Here is a 20710-nt window from a genome sequence, read left to right as displayed (position 1 = left end):
TTAGATTTTTTCCTAGTAAAATTCTCCAAGTACCTCCTGCAGCTGGGGCAGGGCTCAGTCAGAGCCTCATGGGACAGCACAGCCTCTAGCTGGGGTGGGCTGGTCACAAATCCAGTTGCACAGGTGTCTGTTCCTTCAGCCCCATGTCCCCACAGCACCAGCCCCTGGCTCACAGCCCTCTGTGCACCCAGCAATACAAAGCACAGGTCCCAGCTGTCACCAGTCTCGGTTTATTAGGAACACTGAAGGGGATGTGGCCCAGGACGGATGGGGACAAGCAGCAGGAGGCAGGGCTGGCAGTGATGGCAGTGCCACAGGTGTGCCACCCTCGGTCCCACAGTCCAGCTGCCACGGACACGGCAGCAGGAACACAGCTCCCCAAAATCCATGGAGGGAGGAAAAAACCCTGGGTGCATCCCTGACCTGCTGCCTGTCTGTCACTTGGAGCCACTGTCCCTCCAGCCACATGATCTGCACACAGGGACAACACTGTGTGGCCTTGAGGGTGGCACATGGGATGGATGACAAGGGGACATCCAGGGGGGCCACTCTGCACTGGCACATCTCCATGTGGGAGCACTGGGTGCAGGGAAGCACCCAGCACATGCTGCACCCCCGGGCACATCGTCGTCCCACGGCCAAAATGTCTTCTGGGTTTGGGATGACACCCAGCCCATGTCAGCTCCCGGCCGTTCTCCATCCCCACACGCTCCTGCAGTCGCTGCCCGGGGCTCTGTGACACGGGAAGGATGGGCCGAGCTGGGAAGGAGGTGTCTGCAGGGTCAGCTCTGCTCCCCCTGCTGGACTGGAGCTCCGGGCCACCCTCCGAGGCATCCCCTGTGAGATCCTGCTGCCCCTCACTGCTGGCCAAGGCATGGGATGGAGGATATAGAAGGGCCCCAGCTCCATAGTGTGTAGATAGTGCTAATATGGACATTAAATAGTACCCTCGTGCACAGACACACGGACACACACACACACACATTGCCCTCGTCCCTGCAGGGTGGGAAGGACAAGCTCCTCCACATCACAGCCTGCACAGACACAGCAGAGCCACCTCACAGGTGACCAGCTGGTGTCCCAGGGGCTGGCTGGACCCCACTCTCCTCCAGCCTCCCCTGCAAGCACCAGCCAGCCCCACCGGGCACTGGGATGTACTGGAGGGCCACTGGCTCACAGCTTGTCCTGGCAGGGAGGACAGGGACAGCCTGACACACACACACAGGCACAGGGACAACACGGACAGGCGGGAGCAGGGCCTGCCTCCGGCTCCCGGCCGCCCCGCTCCAGCACCTGGGCACGCGGCCCCGCCCGACCCCACAACACAACCCTGTTCTAAATTAAAGCTGCTGCCTCCTGAAGGAGCCTCCAGGTCCTTCCCTTCCCATCCCATCCCTTCCCTCTCCTCTGGCCCGGGGCCAGGATCACACATCAGTCATCTCATCCTCCAGCTCCGCATCGTCCGTCTCTCCTTCGCCTTCCTCCTCTTCATCAGACGTCACGTCGGCGTCGTCGGCTTGTGCGAGGCACTTGGGACACGAGCAGGTGAACAGGTAGTTCTCCCTGCAGGGGGCAGGCAGGAGACAGAGGCATGGTGTGCACACAGCCACACTCCCACACTGCTGCTGGCCAGGGGTGGGGGACAGAACAGCCAGGGAGGGCTCAATGTGTCACACCCAGAGCAGTCTGGGGGTCCCATCCTGCTGGCTCGGGCAGGGTAAAGGTACCCCAGGTGGAGAGGGGGATTTCTCAGCCCCACAGGGGTGATGGGACAGGGGGACAGTGACCCCAGCAGGAACCCCTACCCTTGAGGGACAGAGAAGGAAAAGGAAGGGTCTGCCGGTGTAAGCCTGCACAGAGAGGGGGGAACCCAAATCCTACAATACATTACAAGGAGCTCAAAGCACCAGAAGCACCACGTGCTGCACACACCCCATGCCATGAGCTCACTGAAGTTCACAGCAGCCCATGCACAGCCACATCCCAAGACACACACAGCCCTGGGGTGGAGATGCTGCCCTGATGGATATTTGGGGTGTCAAGGGGTGTGAGGTCCCCCAGGTAGCCCCAGGCAGCCCCTACCTGAGTATCTTGTTGCGGCTGTGTCTGCTCCGCTCCCTCTGACAGCAGTCTAAGTAACTGATGCAGATTTCCTGGCAGCAAACAAAAATGGGCTGGGCTCAGAATCGCTCTCCATGACTCCAAAGCAGCAAGATTTGCCCCAGTCCCTCTCAGAATCAGGCAGAAACAGGGGGTCTGTCAGCCCCTACATGGGATGGGGATTGAATTCCTCTGTCAAGATGATGCAGGACACAGGAGGTTTTGGGGCTGCGTCCATGGAAGATGTAGGGGACACAGGGATGATGCCAAGGTGTGATGTCACCTCAGGGCCACCCAGGCCCTGCTGTCTCACCTCTCCTGCTTCGATGTCCTCCAGAGCAGTGAGATGCAGGAGGAAGTTGTTTTCTGGGAAGGATGTCTCAGCATTGGGGATGCAGCTGTGGTTACCTACGGGCAACACAACCTCTGCTAAATGCCTCAGTGGCTCCTGGACCCACATCACATCTGAGTGCATCCAAGGCAGGACTGGCCATTCCACAGCTGGGCAAAGTGCCAGGGAACACCCAGAGCAGTACCCTCCCCATCCCACAGATGGCAAGCACAAACCCCTTTCTCCCAGCCTAGCACGGGCCATTTCCCTCGCAGTCCTTGTGTTACTTACAGCAGCTCTGCAGCACGTAGAGCCCTGATCCCTCGCAGTTGAGGAACTCTCCCGACTCTGCAGCACAGAGAGAGGGGTTAGAGCTCTGCATGGGCCCTTCCAGCTCTTCCACGCACAAGCACAAGCAATGTCCATCAACACAATCACCCACAGCCAGCAGGGCCTGGGTGCTGCAGGGGGATCTCCCAAGAGCCTTTCCCTCCCCCAGGGAGGGGATGGAGGACAAGGATTCCCATCCTGGTGCCTGCCCTGTCCCTGCCCCCTCAGAGGCTCACCCTTCTCAATGTCCTTATAGAGCTGGTCGATGAAGGCGTCCAGCTCCTCCCGCTCCAGCATGGGCAGGTCCAGAGCATCGCACGCGTGCACCCACTGGCTCAGGGAGCTGGGGGAACAGGGGACATGGCACAGTGCCACAGGGCCCGGGGAACAGGGGACATGGCACAGTGCCACAGGGCCCGGGGAACAGGGGACATGGCACAGTGCCACAGGGCCCGGGGAACAGGGGACATGGCACAGTGCCACAGGGCCCGGGGAACAGGGGACATGGCACAGTGCCACAGGGCCCGGGGAACAGGGGACATGGCACAGTGCCACAGGGCCCGGGGAACAGGGGACATGGCACAGTGCCACAGGGCCTGGGGAACAGGGGACATGGCACTGCCACAGGGCCTGGGGAGCAGTGGGACACTGACAGAGTGCCACAGTGCTTAGCGAGCAATGGGGCAGTGACACAGTGGCACAGTGCCTGGGGAGCAGTGGGACACTGTCACAATCCCAGGGAAGCAGTGGGACACTGAAACAGTGCCACAGGGCTTGGGGAGCAGTGGGACACTGTCACGGTGCCACAGTGCTTGGGGGAGCAGTGGGACAGTGCCACAGTGCTGTCAGAAACAGTAGGACATTTCTACAGTCCCACAATGCTCTCAGCACCTGGTGGGACCTCACAGAGGGGATCCAAGGTGGCCCAGAGCAGCCAAGGTCTGACACAAGGATGTGAAAGGATTTGACACAGCCAAGATGAAGTTATTTTTAAGTCTGCCCCTCTCTCCCCATGTCTAAATCCAGCCACTGACATTGCACACCTGCACTGCCAGGCAAGGAGCACCCACAAAGCCCCATTACCTGGTTCCTATGCCTTGGCCATTGGTCCCGACGAGGGCAAAGAGGGATCGGAAGCCCTCTGGAGTGAACCACTGCAGGAGGGACAGACAGAGGAACTGAGGAGCCTGCAGGAGCACCTCGCTCTGCAATGCTTCAGGAAGCTTTGGGGGAAGCAAGGGACCAGCAGAGTCCCAGGGAAGCCCTGGCCAATGCTCCTGGGCTGTCTGGGAGGCAGATCCACTCACCCTGCTGAGATATTCATCATAAAGAGCCTCAGTGAAGAGCAGGCGCAGCAGCTCCAGCTGGCCCTGGCAGGACACAGAGCACGGTCAGGGTGGGGGTGCTGTGGGTGCCAGCCCTGGGGTGAGGCTGAGCCCAGCCCAGGCCAAAGGCTCTGGAAGGATTCAGGCTCCCCAGCCTGCCCTGCATGGCTGGAGGCTGCTGGACTCACAGCCATGAAATCCACCCATCTTAGCAGCAAAAGCCACCCACTCAGCAGCTAAATATCACACTGTCCCAGCCAACAGCAGGAACATCTCCCCCACAGGAAGGAGCAGCATATCCCATGAAAGCATCACAAGGCCAAAACCCTCTAAGCAACCACTTCCTCACTGTCAGGGCCCTCCCTTTTAGCCTGGAGTTCCCAGTGTTTCCTATCCCTGCTCTAATGAGGCTTTTGCATCTGTGGGCTCACAAACACAGGCAGGAGAAGGAAGGCTCGAGGACTGAAGAGCTGCTGGATCTTACCTTAAATTTGTCCCCCAGCAGCTTGTGCACAATCTCCTCTTCTTCATTTGCTGTCTTGTTGCAGAACTGGGAGAAGGTCTTGATCCACCACTCCTTGTCTTTAGCCTGGCAAAATAATCAAGCAGAGGCATTGCACCAACACCACTTTCCTCCCCAGCCCAGAGAGAGGGAGGATTGTCACAATAAATGCTGAGAAAGCCAGGCCAAGGAAACCTTGGGAATAACATCCACAGTGGGATAACAAAACCACCCAGTGTACCTGTTTGATGGTGGCGACCATCCTGGCCATCAGCATGATGCTGGAGGTCTCTGGAGGGTAATGCATGTTTCTGTGGGATTAAAATGGAGAAGAGATGAGCAGATCGGGGCTGGCATGGGAATGAAAAGCTGAGAGAGGCAGAAACAGCTGCCATAGGTGTGGCCAGGCCTGCACTGATCCAGCACACCAAAGTGCTCAGTGCAGCATTGCTGTGTGGGGACCCAGTGGAGAGAAACCTGCACCCACCTTCTTGCCCCACCCATACAAACAATCCCCCTCCATCCTGCTCACTCTGCTGGGGCTTGGGACAAGATTTCAGTCAGGGATGTTGCTTATCCCCTTGGGAACCATTTCTTTTGAAAGCAGGGACAGAAACAGGCCCATGGGATGCTACAAGAAGGATCTCCCAGAGGCTGGAGATCTGCAGGAGCACCATAAAGCTGCAGGAGTGAGGGATGTGCATAGCTCAGTGCTTTGTAGCTCGTTAGTGGGAGAAAGATAAGGAGTGCTCAGCTGTGTGTCTAAACCCTTGGGCTGCCAACATCACAACACCCCACCAGGAGAAAGAGCTGGGCAGTGTCCCACAGCCACCCCCACCCTCCAGCACAGCAAGGAGCCAGCCCAGGAGAGCCACCTCCCTTGCCCATGGAGCCACAGGCAGGTCAGGCCCTACCTCCATGCCTCCTGCAGCTTGTTGAGGGGGTGTGTGGGGTCATCCCGGGATGGGCCGAGGCACAGGACCTGGTGGTACTGCTCCAGAGCTGCCTGCCTGCACTCTGCACTGCAGTATGTCACCTAGAGCAAGGGGACAGCGCTGGCATTGTGGCAGCAGGAAAGGGGCTCCTAGATCTGTGCCCCCTCCCTGACCAGCAGAGCCCTGGCTCTGGAAAGGCAGACAGCACAAGAGCCCAGCTGGATGGGAAGGAGTCAAGGATCCCAAGGAGAGCACGGTCCCTCCTGGCAGAGCCGTACCTGGCAGCGGGGACACTGCTGGTGCAGGTCCTTCCTGATGCTGCACTGCTCCGGGTGAGGCAGCACCAGGGAGCTCTTCCCCAGCAGGCGCTGGGCGTTCTCCTCCGCCGTCTCCAGAGCCCGCAGGCAGTGATCACAGGCTGTGGGGACACAAGGGGTGGAGGGAGGGATGGAGGGAGGGAGGGAGGGAGGGATGGATGGATGGATGGATGGATGGATGGATGGATGGATGGATGGATGGATGGATGGATGGATGCCACAGGAAAGCCTTTGGAAAGCAAAGTGGATGGATGGATGGATGGATGGATGGACGGATGGACGGATGGATGGATGGATGGATGGATGGATGGATGGATGGATGGATGGATGGATGCCACAGGAAAGCCTTTGGAAAGCAAAGTAACCAGAATCCAGGGCAAGGCAACACAACTGGTACCAACACCAGAGAGGAACAAGGGGATGGGGCTTGGAGCAACCTGGGTTAGGGCAAGATGTCCCTGCCCATGCTAGTAAGGAATATGATCTTTCCAACCCAACCCATTCCAAGATTCTATAGGGGCACCTAGCACATTCCTCCAGAGTGATGGAAGTCACCACCCCTCAGATGACACCCGAACTTGTCAACAGTTTAGTGCAAAGGCAGAAAAGGCAGCAGGACCACCTTTACAGAGGCACTACGACAAACCCAAACCCTTCCCTTGGTACCCCTGCGGTCCCGCGGTCACCCCACCGGACAGGTGCCAGGGATGGGGACATGCCACCAGCGCCGGCCGCTCACCTCGGTAGTTGTACAGGGCATTCCAGAGGAACTGCGATGACACCACCGGCCTCTCCACGAACACTGTTTCCCCTTTGCGGATGTTTCTGGTGGCGAACAAGCCCTTTCCCTGCCGAGGGACAACCGCGGGTCAGGGACGCGCCCGAAGCCGAGTCATACCCGGGAGCTGAGCTGAGGGAATCCCTCCATTCCCTCCATCCCCGCGGGATTTTACTCGCTGTGCCCCCAGGCTGGGCGGGAGGGGAAGGGAGGGACCCTCACGGAGGGCACACCGCGGGCTGCTCACCTTGGCGCTGCTGATGAACCGCGCCTCCGCCGCAGCCCCGGCGTGTGGCCCCGCCGCGGCCGCCATCTTCGGGCGGCGACTTCCCCGCCCTGACCCTCCGGGCAGCGCCTCTTCCTCTTCCTCCTCCTCCTCCTCCTCCTCCTCTTCCTCCTCCGCCCCCTGCGCCCCTCAGGGGTCCGCGCTCGCCATCGCCCCCCTCAGCCACGGGGCGCGGGCCCGGCGGCCATCTTGGCCCCCCTTCCACAGCCCCCGGTCAGCGTCTGAAAAACAGCGCCAAAACACCCCAAAACAGCGCCAAAACACCCCCAAACAGCGCCAAAACACCCCAAAACGGGACCGGGGCGCTGCCGCTGCCACCCCAAACCGTGCAGGAGTTTGCGGTCTCTCCCCAGTCAGTTATTATTATTTAATGGTAGAGGAATAGCTGTCACAGCCCTGTCAGGCACAAGTTCCCCCCTCACCTTGAGGTCTCCCCTCGGGGAGTGAGGAAGCATCGCCCACTGTCCTGCGCACCCAAAACTGGCCCGACTTTTCCCAAAAAAGCCTTCAAAATACACTACTGTGGCCATTCTGCCCTCGCTACCTCCTGCTTAGGGGTCTTCAAAGCCTTAGAGTCCACGGAAACGCGTGTTTGGTTGTATTTACTAATTCACAGCGCCGCGGCTCAGCCCCGTTCGTCGCTGGCCAGGCGGCGGGAGCAGGGCTGGGAATTCGGGACGATTCCGTGTGCGAGGCTTTGGGCAGTGATTTGGTGTCACTAGATGTCACTGTTGGCTCGTGGCGGGGAGACGACACCGGGTGACAAGGCGGGAGCTGCCACCTCCATCCCCGGGCCAGCAGCTGCAGCATGGCCTCAGGATTGGCCACTGACCCACGGCATGACCGCAGGGCTGGCCACTGCTCTGGCCACCTGGCCGGGGGACAAGGGACAAACAGGCTGCCAGGGCCATGTCCCCTGGCCGTGCTGTGGGATGCAGAGCCCGTGGAGCCAGCGCAGGCTGTGCTCCATCACACTGTGCCCATGGCAGGGACCATGAGGACAAGGCACAGTGTGGGAATGCTGCTGTCACTCACCATTACATCCTCAGCGGTTCATGGAATATTTATGTGGGAAAAGCCCTCTAAGACTAACAAGTCCAATGTTCCCTGGCACTGCCAAGGCCACAACTGAGCCATGTCCCCAAGTGCCACATCCACATGGCTTTTAAATCCCTCCAGGGATGGAGTTTCCACCACTGCAGCTGTGCCAGGGCTGGACATCCCTTCCTGTGAATGAATTTTCCCCAACATCCAATACGAACCTCCCCTGTCACAACCAGAGGCCATATCCTCAGAGATTTCTTCATGGAAAGAGGCAGAATGGGCATTGGCAGGGGCTGCCCAGGGAGGTTTGGAGACCCCATCCCCTGAGATGTCCAAGGAAAGTCTGAACGTGGCACAGAGCTCTGGGCTGGGATAAGGTGGGGATCAAGCACAGCTTGGACTCAAGTGACCTTGGAGGGATTTTCCAGCCTCAGTGATCCTGGGATTCCTCTGCTCCTGTCCCTGTTCCCTGGAGCAGAGCCCGACCCCCCCGGCTGTGCCCTCCTGGCAGGAGCTGTGCAGAGCCACAAGGGCACCCTGAGCCTCCTTTGCTCCAGGCTGAGCCCCTGCCCAGCTCCCTCAGGGATTCTCCAGCCCCTTCCCAGCTCTGTTCCCTTCCCTGGCCATGCTGCTCAGACTGGCAGAGTAGGACCTGCAGAAAAGGCTTGGTATCATCCACCTGCAGACACAAATTCTTGTTCTCCAGGAGCCTGAGCACCCCATACTCACCAGGCATGGCTGCTCTTCCTGAAAATGTAGTTTCCGGCCCCGAGACAGTAACTCCCTCCATCTGCTTTGATATGGGGTCATCAATCAATTGAAAAAAAGAACTTTCATATATATTTTGTCCAAAATAGTTTATTAAGGATAAAAACCTCAAACTCTTTTGAGATGAAAATATATTTGGTTTGATTTTTTGGTGTGGGTTGTTAGTTGTTTTTTTTGTTGGTTTTTTTTTTTTTGTGTGTGTGTTTTAATTTTTTTTTGGTACTAATTTCAATTGAAAATTTAGGTGAGTACTTGGAAATTTTTCCTTTTTTTTTGTTTTTTACACTCATTCCATCTCTTTTTAAAATTAACTTGATTTTTATCAAGAGACAAAGCAAATAAATAAGTGACACATATTAAGGCAAAAAAAAAAAAAGGTATTTCTATAAATAACAATGTAAGAGTAAAGTGATATACAGTGTTCTAGGTCAGAAAGAGACAGAATAAATTATCCTGAGCTGATGGGCCGTGGTCACTGCCATAGGAAGGCAACGTGACAGCCTGAGTCCTTAGTCGTGGCCCCCCAAAGCCCTCCCTACCCCCAAAAATCCAGCTGTTAACCCCATCAGGCTGCTCCAGATGTGCTCAGAGAGCTCCAGGTGCTGTGTCCCAGGGCACCTGCAGGGATAATGAGGAGAGAACAGAGCAGCTGCCTGTATCTGGGCCACAGTGGCACATCTGGATGCGGGGCAGGGGGTGTCTGGTGCAGCTGCTGAGTGTTGGGGCTGGATTTTACTGCAGCCTCCAGCCCTGCACCTCGGCCAGCCCTGGGGCCAGCAACACACAGACACACACACACACAGAGACACACACACACACACACACACACACGCACCCTGGGCAAGGACAGCAGGGCCAGGGGACACACACTGCTGGGGCTGCATCCATGGAAAAGGCACAGGTACAGCAAGGCACTGACAGAGGAGGCACTTCTGTTCCAGGGCAGGGGCAGACCCTGCTCCTTGCAGCCAGGAGTCTGAGCCTGGCAGCAAAGGGCATCCCTGTTTGGGGTATTGTGGTTGTGAGTGATCTGAACATCAAACATGGGAGTCAAGCTGAGAGAAGGAAGTGATCAGGGAGATTCTCCTTCTTCTTCCTTGGAGCACACAGCCACACAGGACATGAGTGTCCCTGGTTTGAAATGCCCTTGTGCTCAGGGGCATCAGAGACAGCATCCCATTGCCTGCCCAGCATCACAGACTTTGATTGTCACCCCGACATCAAAGTCACCCTCTGATTGTCACCCCAGCACCAGAGACACTCTGATTGTCACCCCAACATCAAAGTTACCCTCTGATTGTCACCCCAGCACCAGAGACACTCTGATTGTCACCCCAACATCAGAATCACCCTCTGATTGTCACCCCAGCACCAGAGACACCCTGATTGTCACCCCAGGCTCTCTGCTGGAAACTGTGTCTCCTGGTGCTCCATGAGCTAACAGGAGGTCACCTGCCATCGAGTGATGACAAAGCCCCAGGAATTACAGCACCTGGCTACTGAACAGCAGCCAAAGAAATTCGGGGGGTTCCTTCCAGCCAGCTGCAGTTTAGTCCTGTGGCTCCAGCTCTCAGATCAGCCTCACTTGGACCAAAGCAGCCCAGACATGTCCCCAGGCACCAAAAAGCAGCCCAGTCTCGTGGGCTGTTCAAAGCTCCACGTCCACGGGGTCCTCCTCGTGCTCCTTGCCGTCAGTGGAGTCGGCGCTCGCAGGCTGGATCACCCCAAACTGAGACAGCTTTGCTGCCTTCTGCTCCATGCTCTGCTTCCTCCACTTGATCCTCCGGTTCTGGAACCACACTTTGACCTGGATGGGAATGGCACAGCAGCTTAACCCAAGGGCTCCAGGAACCCTTTTCCAATCCATGTGCTTCTGAGGTGGGTATCCCCAAAAAGTGGAGTTCCTTAAATGGGGACATTTATTCCCTCAGGAATTATTCCCTCAGGAAATGGTGAGTGAGAACAGGAGGAGGTGAAACTACAGAGGGCAGAGCAGTGATGGAAAAGGTTCAGGGGACTGCAGCTGCACTGAGAAGGCTCTGGCCAGGGAAGTGAAGGAGGCAGCTCCCTAAGGAGCCCCTGAACCCATCCCCAGGACTGCAGCTGCCATGATGAGACCCCCAATAATTATCCATTGTCCCCCCAGAACTGGCCTTGTTTGGCTCTCCCTTCTCCCCAGCTGAATTTAGAGCCCACTGTGGAAGATCACCCGGCTCCTTCTTTCCACACTAAACAAGCAGCTTACTGTGGGAGGAGCAGGAACTCACAGGGCAGAGCAGGGAAATAATTATATCCAGTGTCATACAAGGACACTTGAAACAGTCTCCAGAGGATCATGACAATGCAGACACAGCAACCAACCCAGCTTAAACTCTAAAGCACAGCAAGGTTGAGCTCCTGAATACTTTTTGTTCCACTTCATGGATTCAGAAATCTTATCCAGGAACCGTCCAAACTCCAGGCACATCTCTCCAATGTCACCTGGCAGCAGGGTGTCCCACAGGTCACTTTGCACCAGGTCCTCCTCCCAGCACACTTCCCAGTGGGAAGATCAGCACAGAGTAGTGGGACCATCAGCACAGAGCACCCCAGGATCAGTCCCAGAGCTCAGCTCCCCCGTCCCTTACCTGGGTCTCTGTGAGATGCAGAGTTGCAGCCAGGTCCACCCTCTCCGTGCCCACCATGTACTGCTGCTTGAGGAACTCCTGCTCCAGCCGCTCCAGCTGCTCTGGTTTGAACACCGTGCGCACTCTCTTCATCTTGCAGGGCCCCCCTGACCTCCAAGGCCCAGCAGGACCCAGCGGGGTGGTCCCCACACAGTGAGACAATTCCAGACCTGCAAGAAAGCAGCAAAAATTTAAGGGGTCTGCACTAAAGAAGCTGGGAGAAAGTAGCACTGAACCCAGCAGGGATGTCCCCGCCCTGTCCCTACCCAGATAATCTCATCCAGGCTCCTTTTCCCACGAAAAGCTGGAGTAGAAGAACTTTTGAGGGCCTGTTCTGTGGTTTTACCCTCAGGGTACACCAAGGAGAGTCCTGGACATGCAGCCAGACCCGGAGAAATCAACACTCAGTGAGGTGGGCAGGACTTGACCTTTGCCTGCACAGCACCTTTGTAACAGGACAATAAATTGCATACAGAGCTGCAGAACACAAAAATCCCATCTCTGTCTCAAAAACCCCCAAAACACAAATGTTCAAAGTTTGGGGGAGTTGACCCCAGACTGGCCCCTGATTTTCCCCTTCCTGTAGCACACGGGCTCAGTGTCCAGGATCCAGCTTTCATGCAGGACCACATCCTGCGCCTCTGCTCCCCACAAAGTTCCCAGGGGTGCTGATGATTCAGCAGGACTAACAAGTGTATCTGACCTGTCTGGTCTCCAGCTGTGGCCTGAGGATAGCCGTAATTAGCATAAATTAACACACAATCCAACACCAGCACTGCCACTGGCACCTGACTGAGAGCAGGTCTCGCCTTCCCCAGCCCCTCATTCTCCCTGCTCCAGCTGATGTCTCTGCTCACTGCAGGGCAGGTCCTTGAAAATCCCTTCCCAGCCCAGCCACCGTGACTCCAGGCCCAGGTGATTGCACTGCAGAGCTCCCTGCACAGCCTGGAGGGTTTAGGAGCCATAGGAGCCACGAAAAGCCAGCACTGATGGCACCACGGCTTCTCCAGCACCAGATTCACTTTAACACAACCCATGAATTACAGCCAGTAGGATTTTCCCTGTGGAAAGCACCGAACAGCACTGGCAGGATCAGACTAATAAAGGTCCCCATCTCTGCTGTTCCTAAATATTGTAGCAAGCCAGGTTTCTCTAGGTTTTATGGAAATACTGCACATAATGATCCCCATTCACACCTGCTACTTATCTCTCCTTTAATGACTGATCTTGTCACGTTCTCCAGGCACAAATCTGCACCTTGACCTACTTATTTTCATTAATTGGGTGCAAGTTCTGCGTGTGTTTAAGGATTTGTGGGACGGAGACCTGACAGCTTAACAGCCGTAATTGCACTTTAAACTATTTTCATCATTAAAATCTTTTTACCCATCACTTTTTGTTTCTATTTTAACACTGGAATAATGGCAAGTGTAATTTCCAACATGGAACGCTGAGTGGAAATCTCTCTGCAAATTGTTTAACTGTGTTTTCATACCTGGAAGATTGATATAATACAAAGATTAACACAATTCTGCAGATGCTGTCTCGTAAAATAAATAATATATTCAATAGTTGTGCAAAGTACTGAATAAAAGATCAGCAAATGCTTTTGGTGCCTAAATATTGTAGCATCAGGATCAAATCTGGATTTCTTTATATACAGGGAAACCTGGCTGCAGGTTTTGCCTGGACAACAGCAAGATCATTCTCTCACTGCTAAAAAGAAATACTTCAAGAAAAATACTCTGAATAGAGATACTTTGTTAAAATCACTTGGTCGTTGTCCTTATAAAGTTCCAGTGAAAATAGATCCTGACAGATCAGGCAGTATCATCCATCACCACGGTGCAAATTTTACCCACAGCTCAACAAAAAACATTTTCCTTAGATAATTCTGCGCTAAAAACATGCAGTTTTGAGGGCCAAGTGCTGCAAAACACTTGGCAGTTTCACTTCCTGTGAGTGAAAAATTGCAGGGAAAGCAAAATTAGAGAGAGATGATGGCAAATTTGGGAGAAGAGGGACCCACACAGCAGCAGAAGTGAAGAAATTAATTTTTGGAGCGAGGCTTTGGGAAATTACAGCAGGTTTTTGATTAAAACTCTGGCAGTGAAGTGCCTTCCTGCTATATGAAAGGAGAAATAAGTGCCAGCGTGTGTAAAGTCACCCGTAAAATCTCATGGAATCACAGACTGCTTTGGGTTGGAAAGCTCCTTAAAGGTCATCCAGTTCCCCCTCCAACACCTTCCACTAGCCCAGGCACTGCAATCCTGGTTTTAGCTCTGCCCTTTACTATTAAACCTATTCCAAGTTTCTGGCTCCATCTCAAATGCAAACGGTGGGTTTGGATATTCTGCACCCGGTTCTGGACTGGGAACTGAATCAGGGATTAGTAAAATCCTGCAGCATCTTCAGGAATCAACCACAGGCTCTTTCTTTGCCAAACTGTTCAGAGACATCAGGTGTGTTAGAAACTGCCTCGCAAAATAAATAAACAAAAACCCTACATAAACCGGTAATTTTTGGTCTCGCTATATCGATCACCTACAGCGGGGAAAAAAGTCCAAGGAAAGTTTCCCCTCTGCCTCGTCCCTGTCCCGCAGCCGCAGCCCAGCGCTTCAGCTCGGGGCCGCTCCAGAGGCTGCAGGAATGAAACCACAGCGGCAGCGAGGATCGAAGTGCTTTGAGGTGACTCCGACCCCGTTATTTCCCCGCTCGGGTGCCGGCCCAGCGCCCGGCATTCCTATCCCTCATCCCGTCCCTATGAACGGCATCCCCGTCCGGCATTCCTATCTCTCATCCCCTCCCTGTGAACGGCATCCCCGCCCGGCGTTCCTATCCCTCATCCCGTCCCTGTGAACGGCATCCCCGCCCGGCATTCCTATCCCTCATCCCGTCCCTGTGCACGGCATCCCCGCCCAGCATTCCTATCCCTCATCCCGTCCCTGTGCACGGCATCCCCGCTCCGCACCCCGGCCCCGCATCCCGTCCGGCTGCGCGGCATCCCTGCCCGGCGCTCCTGTCCCTCATCCCGTCCCGGTGTGCGGCATCCCCACCCGGCGCTCCTGTCCCGCATCCCGTCCCGGTGTGCGGCATCCCCGCCTGCTGCTCTGGTCCCGCATCCCGACCCTGTGCGCAGCATCCCCGCTCCGCGCCCCGGCCCCGCTCCGCGCCCCGGCCCCGCTCCCGCCCACGGACCCCACTCACCTGCACCGGGCCAGGGCCAGGGCCAGCCCCACGCTGCGGGCAGCGGTCCCAGCCCCGCTGCCGCCACCGGGCCCGGTCCGGCTGCGGGTCCCGCCGGGGGCCAGCGCGGGGCGGGCGGCGCGGGGCTCACGGGGGCGGCGGGGCCGCGGCGCGGCGGCTCCCGGGCCAGCAGCGCTTCGATGTGGAACGGAGTCTTGGAGGGCGGCGGCCCGGGCCGGGGGCACGCCGGGCTCTGCAGCATGGCCGGGACGGTGCGGCCGCCGCCGTCCCGGCCGCTTATATGGAGGGCGGGGGCCGGGGACGGCCGTGCTCCTATGCAAAGCGGCGGCGGGGGGGCGGCGGGGGCTGCACACACCCCGCTGGCCGCCAGCAACACCACTACCGACACCCTTGCTTCCCTACCAATATCCCACCGACACCCCTGCTTCCTTATCGACACCCCTACTTCCCACCGACACCCCACAGACACCCCTGCTTCTTTACTAACACCCCTGCTTCCCCACCGACACCCCTACCGACACCCCTGCTTCCCTCCCAATACCCCACTGACGCCCCAATACCCACACAGACACCTCTTCCTCCCCACCGACGCTCCCATGGAAACCCTCCATACACTCAAGCTCCTTCATGGACACCCCTCTTTCCACACCAGCACCTCCATGGAGAACCCTGCTTCCATAGTGACAGCCCCACGGATCCTCTGTTCCCATGGACAGCCCCACAGTCACCCCACATTCCATGAGCACTCCCACAGACACTGCTCCTTTCGCCCTGGCACCCCATGGACACCCTTCTTTCTGAGCTGTCACCTGCCCTGCATTTTCCCCTACAGTGACCTGTGCTCTTTGCCCATGGATCACCACACTGGCAGTCCCTCCTTCCCCAAGGATGCCCTATGGATAATGGTTCCTTCCTCATGGACCTCAAACCAACACCTGTTCCTTCCTCAGACATCCAGAACAGCGCCTAAACCCCTTCCTGATGGACACCTCTCACCAGCACCAATCCCTTCCCCACGGACACCCACAGGGACACAAACAATCCTTCAGTCCTATTCCCAAACAATCCCTCAGTCCCATTCCCAAACTCCCCCCGAGATCCCCAGGCCTCACAGTAGCCTTCTCAGGGCACAGCCTATGGACCCCAGGCTGTGCCAGCACATCACATTGTGCCCCTGTGCCAAGAGAATGTGTCTGTACCTGCCCAGGTGTGCCACAGTGAGTGGGAATATCTGGGATACAGGACAAGCACCTCAGGAGCTCACACAGGATCTGAGGTGACCGTGCCCTGGGAATGGGACTGGTGCCATCCCTATGTGACACCCTTGGAACTGGGCACAGCCACATGGCTGATGGGGAGCTGTGGATGGCACAGATACCTCTCCCAGGTGGGATTCCTGCTCAAATCCCACCAAATTCTCACTGGAAATTCACTCTGGTGTGTACAAACACAGAGGAATCCCGGAGTCTCCAGGTTAATAAACACAGAGCAAAAATCCCCTGTGGTTTAATAACCTGGCATTAGCCATCCCTGCATGCACAGGCTCACAGGCCATATCCAGTAAATCCTGCCTTAAACAGGCATTCATGCCATTTTAAGTTTCTTTTCCCTGCACAATGCATAGAAATAATTACAAACATCTCTGTATTTTTGAGCATTTCAAAGCAGATGGGAATACACAGGCAGGATTATCCTGCTCATGAGGAAGCACCCTGGTGATGGCTACAAGATCCTCAGGGAGGAGGATGCCCACAGGAGACAAAAGAGTCCCTGAAGTTTGCCTTTAAAACACGTTTTTTTTTCCCTGCCTTTTAGCATCCTGTCTTCCCCAGCAGCTTCCAAATAAGTGAATAAATACAGCTGCTGCTTTATTGCTCCTTATCCAAACAGGCAGCTCTGATCCTGCTGCCGTGGAGGAGCCACGGCCTTAATTGGAATCACATGTTCAAAGCTGGGTGAGTGCTGAAGCCTCTCCCAAAAAAAGTCACCTTGGGAAAATAAAACATCCTCAGAGATTCACAGCTCCTGGCTTTGCTGGCACAGAGGTTGTGTGGGACTGAACATGGGTGTCATTAGATGAGGTTTGGGGTTATTAAAAGGTTATTAAATCAGTTCATGATTTTTGCTCTTTTTAAGTCCTGACTGGTGCTGTGATTCTCAGGGAAAGCAATGTCAGAGCTGCTGCAGTTATCAAAGGATCTGCGTTGGAGCTGGGATGGGCGAGCTGCAGGCAGGGCAGGGACACTGATGGATCCCCTTGGCAGGATGGGAGGACAGATGGATGGACAGGGAGCTGCTGGGATGGACAGGGAGACTCTGGAAAGGACAGGGAGCTGCTGGGATGGACAGGGAACCACAGAGATGGACAGGGAGCCGCTGGGACGGACAGGGAGACTCTGGAATGGACAGGGAGCTGCTGGGATGGACGGGGAGACTCTGGAATGGACAGGGAGCTGCTGGGATGGACAGGGAGACTCTGGAATGGACAGGGAGCTGCTGGGATGGACGGGGAGCTGCAGGGATGGACAGGGAGCCACTGGGATCAACCGAGGGATGCCCCAGCAGCCAAAGCCCAGCTGACTTTTCCCTTCCCTCCTCGCGCTCACCCACAGCCGGTGCCTAATGACGTGTCCTGTTTCCCATTAGTGCTGTGTGCTCAGCTAATGCATTTTGGTGGGAAAGCTGGAAATTTTCACCCGCTGGTAATGACTTGGGAAATGTAGCACCCAGAAGCCAGGCAGGGCGGGGGGCTCTGGCCAGGACCCCCCACCTCCCCTGCCCACACCTGCTCCAAGCACCAGCCCCAGACCCTCCAGAGAGGGGACATGAAAGGGTGGGATCTGATCCTCTTTGGTTTTCTGGTGGTGGTTATTTTATTTATTTTATTCTATTCACTTTATTCTATTCATTATATTTTATTCCTGTTTTGTTTTTCAAGAGTGTAGAAAATAAAAGGGGAAGGGGGGGGAATCTCTTAGGGGGAGTTTCTTAGAGAAGGGGTAAAAAAAATCCCAACAACAAAACAACAACCCAAAAAGCCCCCCAAAAAGCCCCCAGCCCTTTGTAAACATCCCCCCTGAGCAAAGGGAAGGAGGTGAAAAGCATTTCCTGATAACTCCATTAAAGAATGAGGCTGCATTAACATTCCAAGTCCCTCGACAAGAGATGAAAGTGGGGAACTCAGTTCAGCCTCTCCTGCTCCAGATGTTATTATGGGCTCCCTGAAAGGTTTTTTTATTTCTTTTTTTGCAAAGAGACAAAGATGTTGCCTACTTCAAACGGGGCTAATTGATGCTAATGACTATCAGATAGAGGGGGGGCCCTTTTTCCCCCTGCCAAGGGGAAAGAGAGAGCGCATTTTACAATCCCCCCATAGAAAACGCCCCACTCTTCAATCCAGGTTGGTGCTTTAGGGATTTTTGTTCCTCCCAGGCTGCTGCTTTCTCTCCTCCTCCTCCTCATTCCCCCCCTCCCCGCTTCATCTTTTCTGTCTCCCTTCTTCTGGGCACCCCGCAGCTCTCACTTGTTTGCCCATGAGAAATTTCACACCTCGCCTCTCGGTGAGGAGAGCCCGGCTCCATTTCCATCCCTCTCCCAGCCCCAAACCCATCCCAGCGGGGCGAGAGGGGCGGCGGAAATTTCCCCAACCGCGCAGCAAGCACACGCGAAAACGTGACGGGGATTTGGTGCATCTGTAATCCCAGGCGTGAGTGCTCCTGAGTGCTCCTGCGTGCTCCTGCCAGCGGGACACAGCGCCGGGAGGGAGCGATCCATCCATCGGGAGCACCCCTGCGGGCAGGAGAGGATGGATCCCAGGCTCCCTGTGCTCCTGCACGCAGGGGAGGATGGATGCCAGTGCTCCTGCAATCAGGAAAGGATGGATCCCGGGTTCCCTGTGCTCCTGCACGCAGGGGAGGATGGATCCCAAGTTCCTGGTGCTCCTGGAGTCAGAGGAGGATGGATCCCAGTGCTCCTACAGTCAGGGAGAGAGGATGGATCCCAGGGTCTTGGTGGTCCTGCAGTGAGGGGAGGATGGATCCCATTTTCCTTGTGCTCCTGCAACCAGGGGAGGATGGATCCCAGGCTCCCTGCAGTCAGGGGAAAGAGGATGGATCCCAGGATCCCTGCAATGAGGGAGAGGATGGATCCCATGTTCCTGGTGCCCCTGCAGTCAGGGAAAGATGGATTCCAGGTTCCCTGCAGTCAGAGGAGGATGGATCCCAGGCCCCCAGTGCTACTGCAATTAGGAGAGGATGGATCCCAGGATCCTGCAGTTGGGGAGGATGGATTCCAGGTTCCTGGTGTCCCTGTAATCAGGGGAGGAGGGATCCCAGCCCTCCTGCAATCAGGAGAGGATCAATCCCTTGTTCCTGGTGGCCCTGCAGTCAGGGGAGGATGGATCCCAGGCTCCCTGAAGTCAGGGGAGGATGGATCCCAGATTCCCTGTGCTCCTGCAGTCAGGGGGAGAATGAGTCCCAGGCTCCCTGCAATCAGGAGAGGATAGATGCCAGGATCCCAGTGCTCCTGCAGTCAGGGAGAGAGGATGGATCCCAGACTGCCCATGCTGCTGAGCCAGGAGGGTGCTCCTGCTCATTGGAATAAATGGCCCAGCACTGCCAACCTGATGAGGCTGAAATCCTGAGCTCGTGTCTTTTAATGAAAATTGCCTTAAAAATGGGATTCTGAGCACCTGGTTTTGCCCTTACATCAGATTTTTGCAAAGCTTTCTCCTGTGCTAATCCAAAGTGCCAGTAAATGATAATCCATGAACGAGCAATGGGAAATTAGGAATGTTCTCAGCCCCATGGCTCCTTGAGCTGGTGCTTTGCCCCTGTCCAAACCAGATCCCACTGAGTCCTCTAGGAATGGGGATCCCTCTCTGCAGTGGGAAGAGGAGCATCAGTTCTCTTCGAGGAGGAGAATGGATGTGTTCCTATTCCTCCACCATAATGCCTAAAAAGAAAAATTCCTCTGGCTCACAGCAACAGCTGTGGGTGCTCTGTGCATTGGGAGCATCTGGAAGTGGGTGCCAAGGAGCCACCCTGCCCCAGCTCTGTCCCCCTGAAACCACCCAGCCCCAGCTCTGTCCCCCTCCCGTGACAGGGAGCCAAGGAGCCCCCCTGCCTCAGCTCTGTCACCCTCAGGCAGGCCCTGGGGAACTGCAGACCACAGTGCTGGGGCTGACTGCTCCTGGTGAATCCTGTCTCTCCCTTTGCAGGAGGATCCAAGTCTCCTTCTGGATCCTCAGCACCTCACAGGGTCCCACCAGCAGCCCCACACTGGGTGAGGACAGGAGCAAGGGGAGCCTGGGTTCCAGGTGACAAAGGGCAAGGTCACCCCTCAAAGACCCTGCCAGAGCCTGGTGTCAGTGGAGCATGGGATGGACAGGACAATTTGGGGACATGCCAGTGTCATAGGACAGTTTGGGGACATGCCAGTGCCATAGGTCATCCCAAACGCTGGCCTGGAGAGGAGTCCCTGCCAGTTCTCTCCATCCTTGTCACCTCATTTTGTCTTCTGCCTGTCAAACCCCCCCAAGCTGACCCAACATGTCCCAGGCCAGGCTGGATGGGGTTTGGGACAGCCTGGGACAGTGGCACGTGTCCCTGCCATGGCAGGGGTGGATGGAGATGGTCCCCAAGGTCCCTCCAGCCCCAGCCATTTCGTGATTTCCATGCAATGGAAGATTCCCTGCAGTCCCCAGGGCCCTGGCTATGTGCTGGGGGAGGCAGAGGACAGCAGCCCCAGCCCAGACAGCCAATACACACCCGGGCCGCCCCTCAGACACCGCTGCCCGGCCTCATTGTCAGGTTAATTTGGGATAATGGCCTGCAAAGCACCTCAGCCCCATCCAGCCTCATTAGCACTTGATAATATCGAGCATCCTGAGGAATTAGGGCTTTTCCCCCTCCTCCTCCCCAGCCGGGGCTGATTCATCACCCAGGCACCCGGGCATGTCCAGGCAGCCCCCACAGCCAGGCGGGGCAGGATCGGATTCTGCCTTTCCTGGGGACAAACCCCCGATCCGGAGGGCTCCTCCCTGCGGGTCGCGCTCCTCCGTGCACATCTGGCCCCATAACTCAGCCAGATGTGCAATGAGGGAGCGGGACGTGCTGCACCC

The 20710-nt window shown here is 56.2% G+C and overlaps 2 protein-coding genes across 3 annotated transcripts; both read right to left on the bottom strand.

The window, feature by feature from the left end:
* Nucleotides 1–214: 214 nt before the first annotated feature.
* On the bottom strand, nucleotides 215–7453 carry SMYD5 (SMYD family member 5). Of its 2 annotated transcripts, none has more exons than XM_059471294.1 (13): nucleotides 7327–7453; nucleotides 6580–6688; nucleotides 5802–5941; nucleotides 5503–5624; nucleotides 4830–4899; nucleotides 4571–4675; nucleotides 4069–4131; nucleotides 3845–3915; nucleotides 2998–3104; nucleotides 2723–2779; nucleotides 2414–2508; nucleotides 2083–2153; nucleotides 215–1563 (listed from the first exon to the last, which is right to left on the bottom strand). In XM_059471294.1, the coding sequence occupies exons 1-13, from the start codon at nucleotides 7432–7434 to the stop codon at nucleotides 1425–1427; spliced, it is 1257 nt and encodes a 418-aa protein (XP_059327277.1). In that variant the 5' UTR covers nucleotides 7435–7453; the 3' UTR covers nucleotides 215–1424. The 2 variants fall into 2 exon arrangements, with proteins under 2 accessions (XP_059327277.1, XP_059327278.1); XM_059471295.1 differs by lacking the exon at nucleotides 7327–7453 and adding an exon at nucleotides 6866–6931.
* Nucleotides 7454–10249: 2796 nt separating this feature from the next.
* LOC132072808 (homeobox protein not2-like) lies at nucleotides 10250–11799 on the bottom strand. The gene is made up of 3 exons (XM_059471317.1): nucleotides 11649–11799; nucleotides 11344–11552; nucleotides 10250–10523 (listed from the first exon to the last, which is right to left on the bottom strand). Exons 2-3 carry the CDS (start codon nucleotides 11473–11475, stop codon nucleotides 10365–10367), a joined length of 291 nt encoding a protein of 96 aa, XP_059327300.1. The 5' UTR covers nucleotides 11476–11552; nucleotides 11649–11799; the 3' UTR covers nucleotides 10250–10364.
* Between the last annotated feature and the right edge of the window lie 8911 nt (nucleotides 11800–20710).

Source organism: Ammospiza nelsoni, chromosome 4 (genome assembly GCF_027579445.1).
Source record: "Ammospiza nelsoni isolate bAmmNel1 chromosome 4, bAmmNel1.pri, whole genome shotgun sequence".
NCBI classification, from domain to species: Eukaryota; Metazoa; Chordata; class Aves; order Passeriformes; family Passerellidae; genus Ammospiza; species Ammospiza nelsoni.
The sequence above is the reverse complement of the archived record's forward strand: the minus strand, read 5'-3'. Positions and strand labels throughout refer to the sequence as shown.

Coding starts and splice junctions, on each gene's coding strand:
- SMYD5 (XM_059471294.1), bottom strand. CDS start 7,434: ATGGCCACAGTAGTGTATTTTGAAGGCTTTTTTGGGAAAAGTCGGGCC. Junction 4,676..4,829: donor TGGTCGCCACCATCAAACAG/GTACACTGGGTG, acceptor TTATTTTGCCAG/GCTAAAGACAAGGAGTGGTG. Junction 3,916..4,068: donor ATGATGAATATCTCAGCAGG/GTGAGTGGATCT, acceptor TCCCTCCTGCAG/TGGTTCACTCCAGAGGGCTT.
- LOC132072808 (XM_059471317.1), bottom strand. CDS start 11,475: ATGAAGAGAGTGCGCACGGTGTTCAAACCAGAGCAGCTGGAGCGGCTG. Junction 10,524..11,343: donor TGCATCTCACAGAGACCCAG/GTAAGGGACGGG, acceptor ATTCCCATCCAG/GTCAAAGTGTGGTTCCAGAA.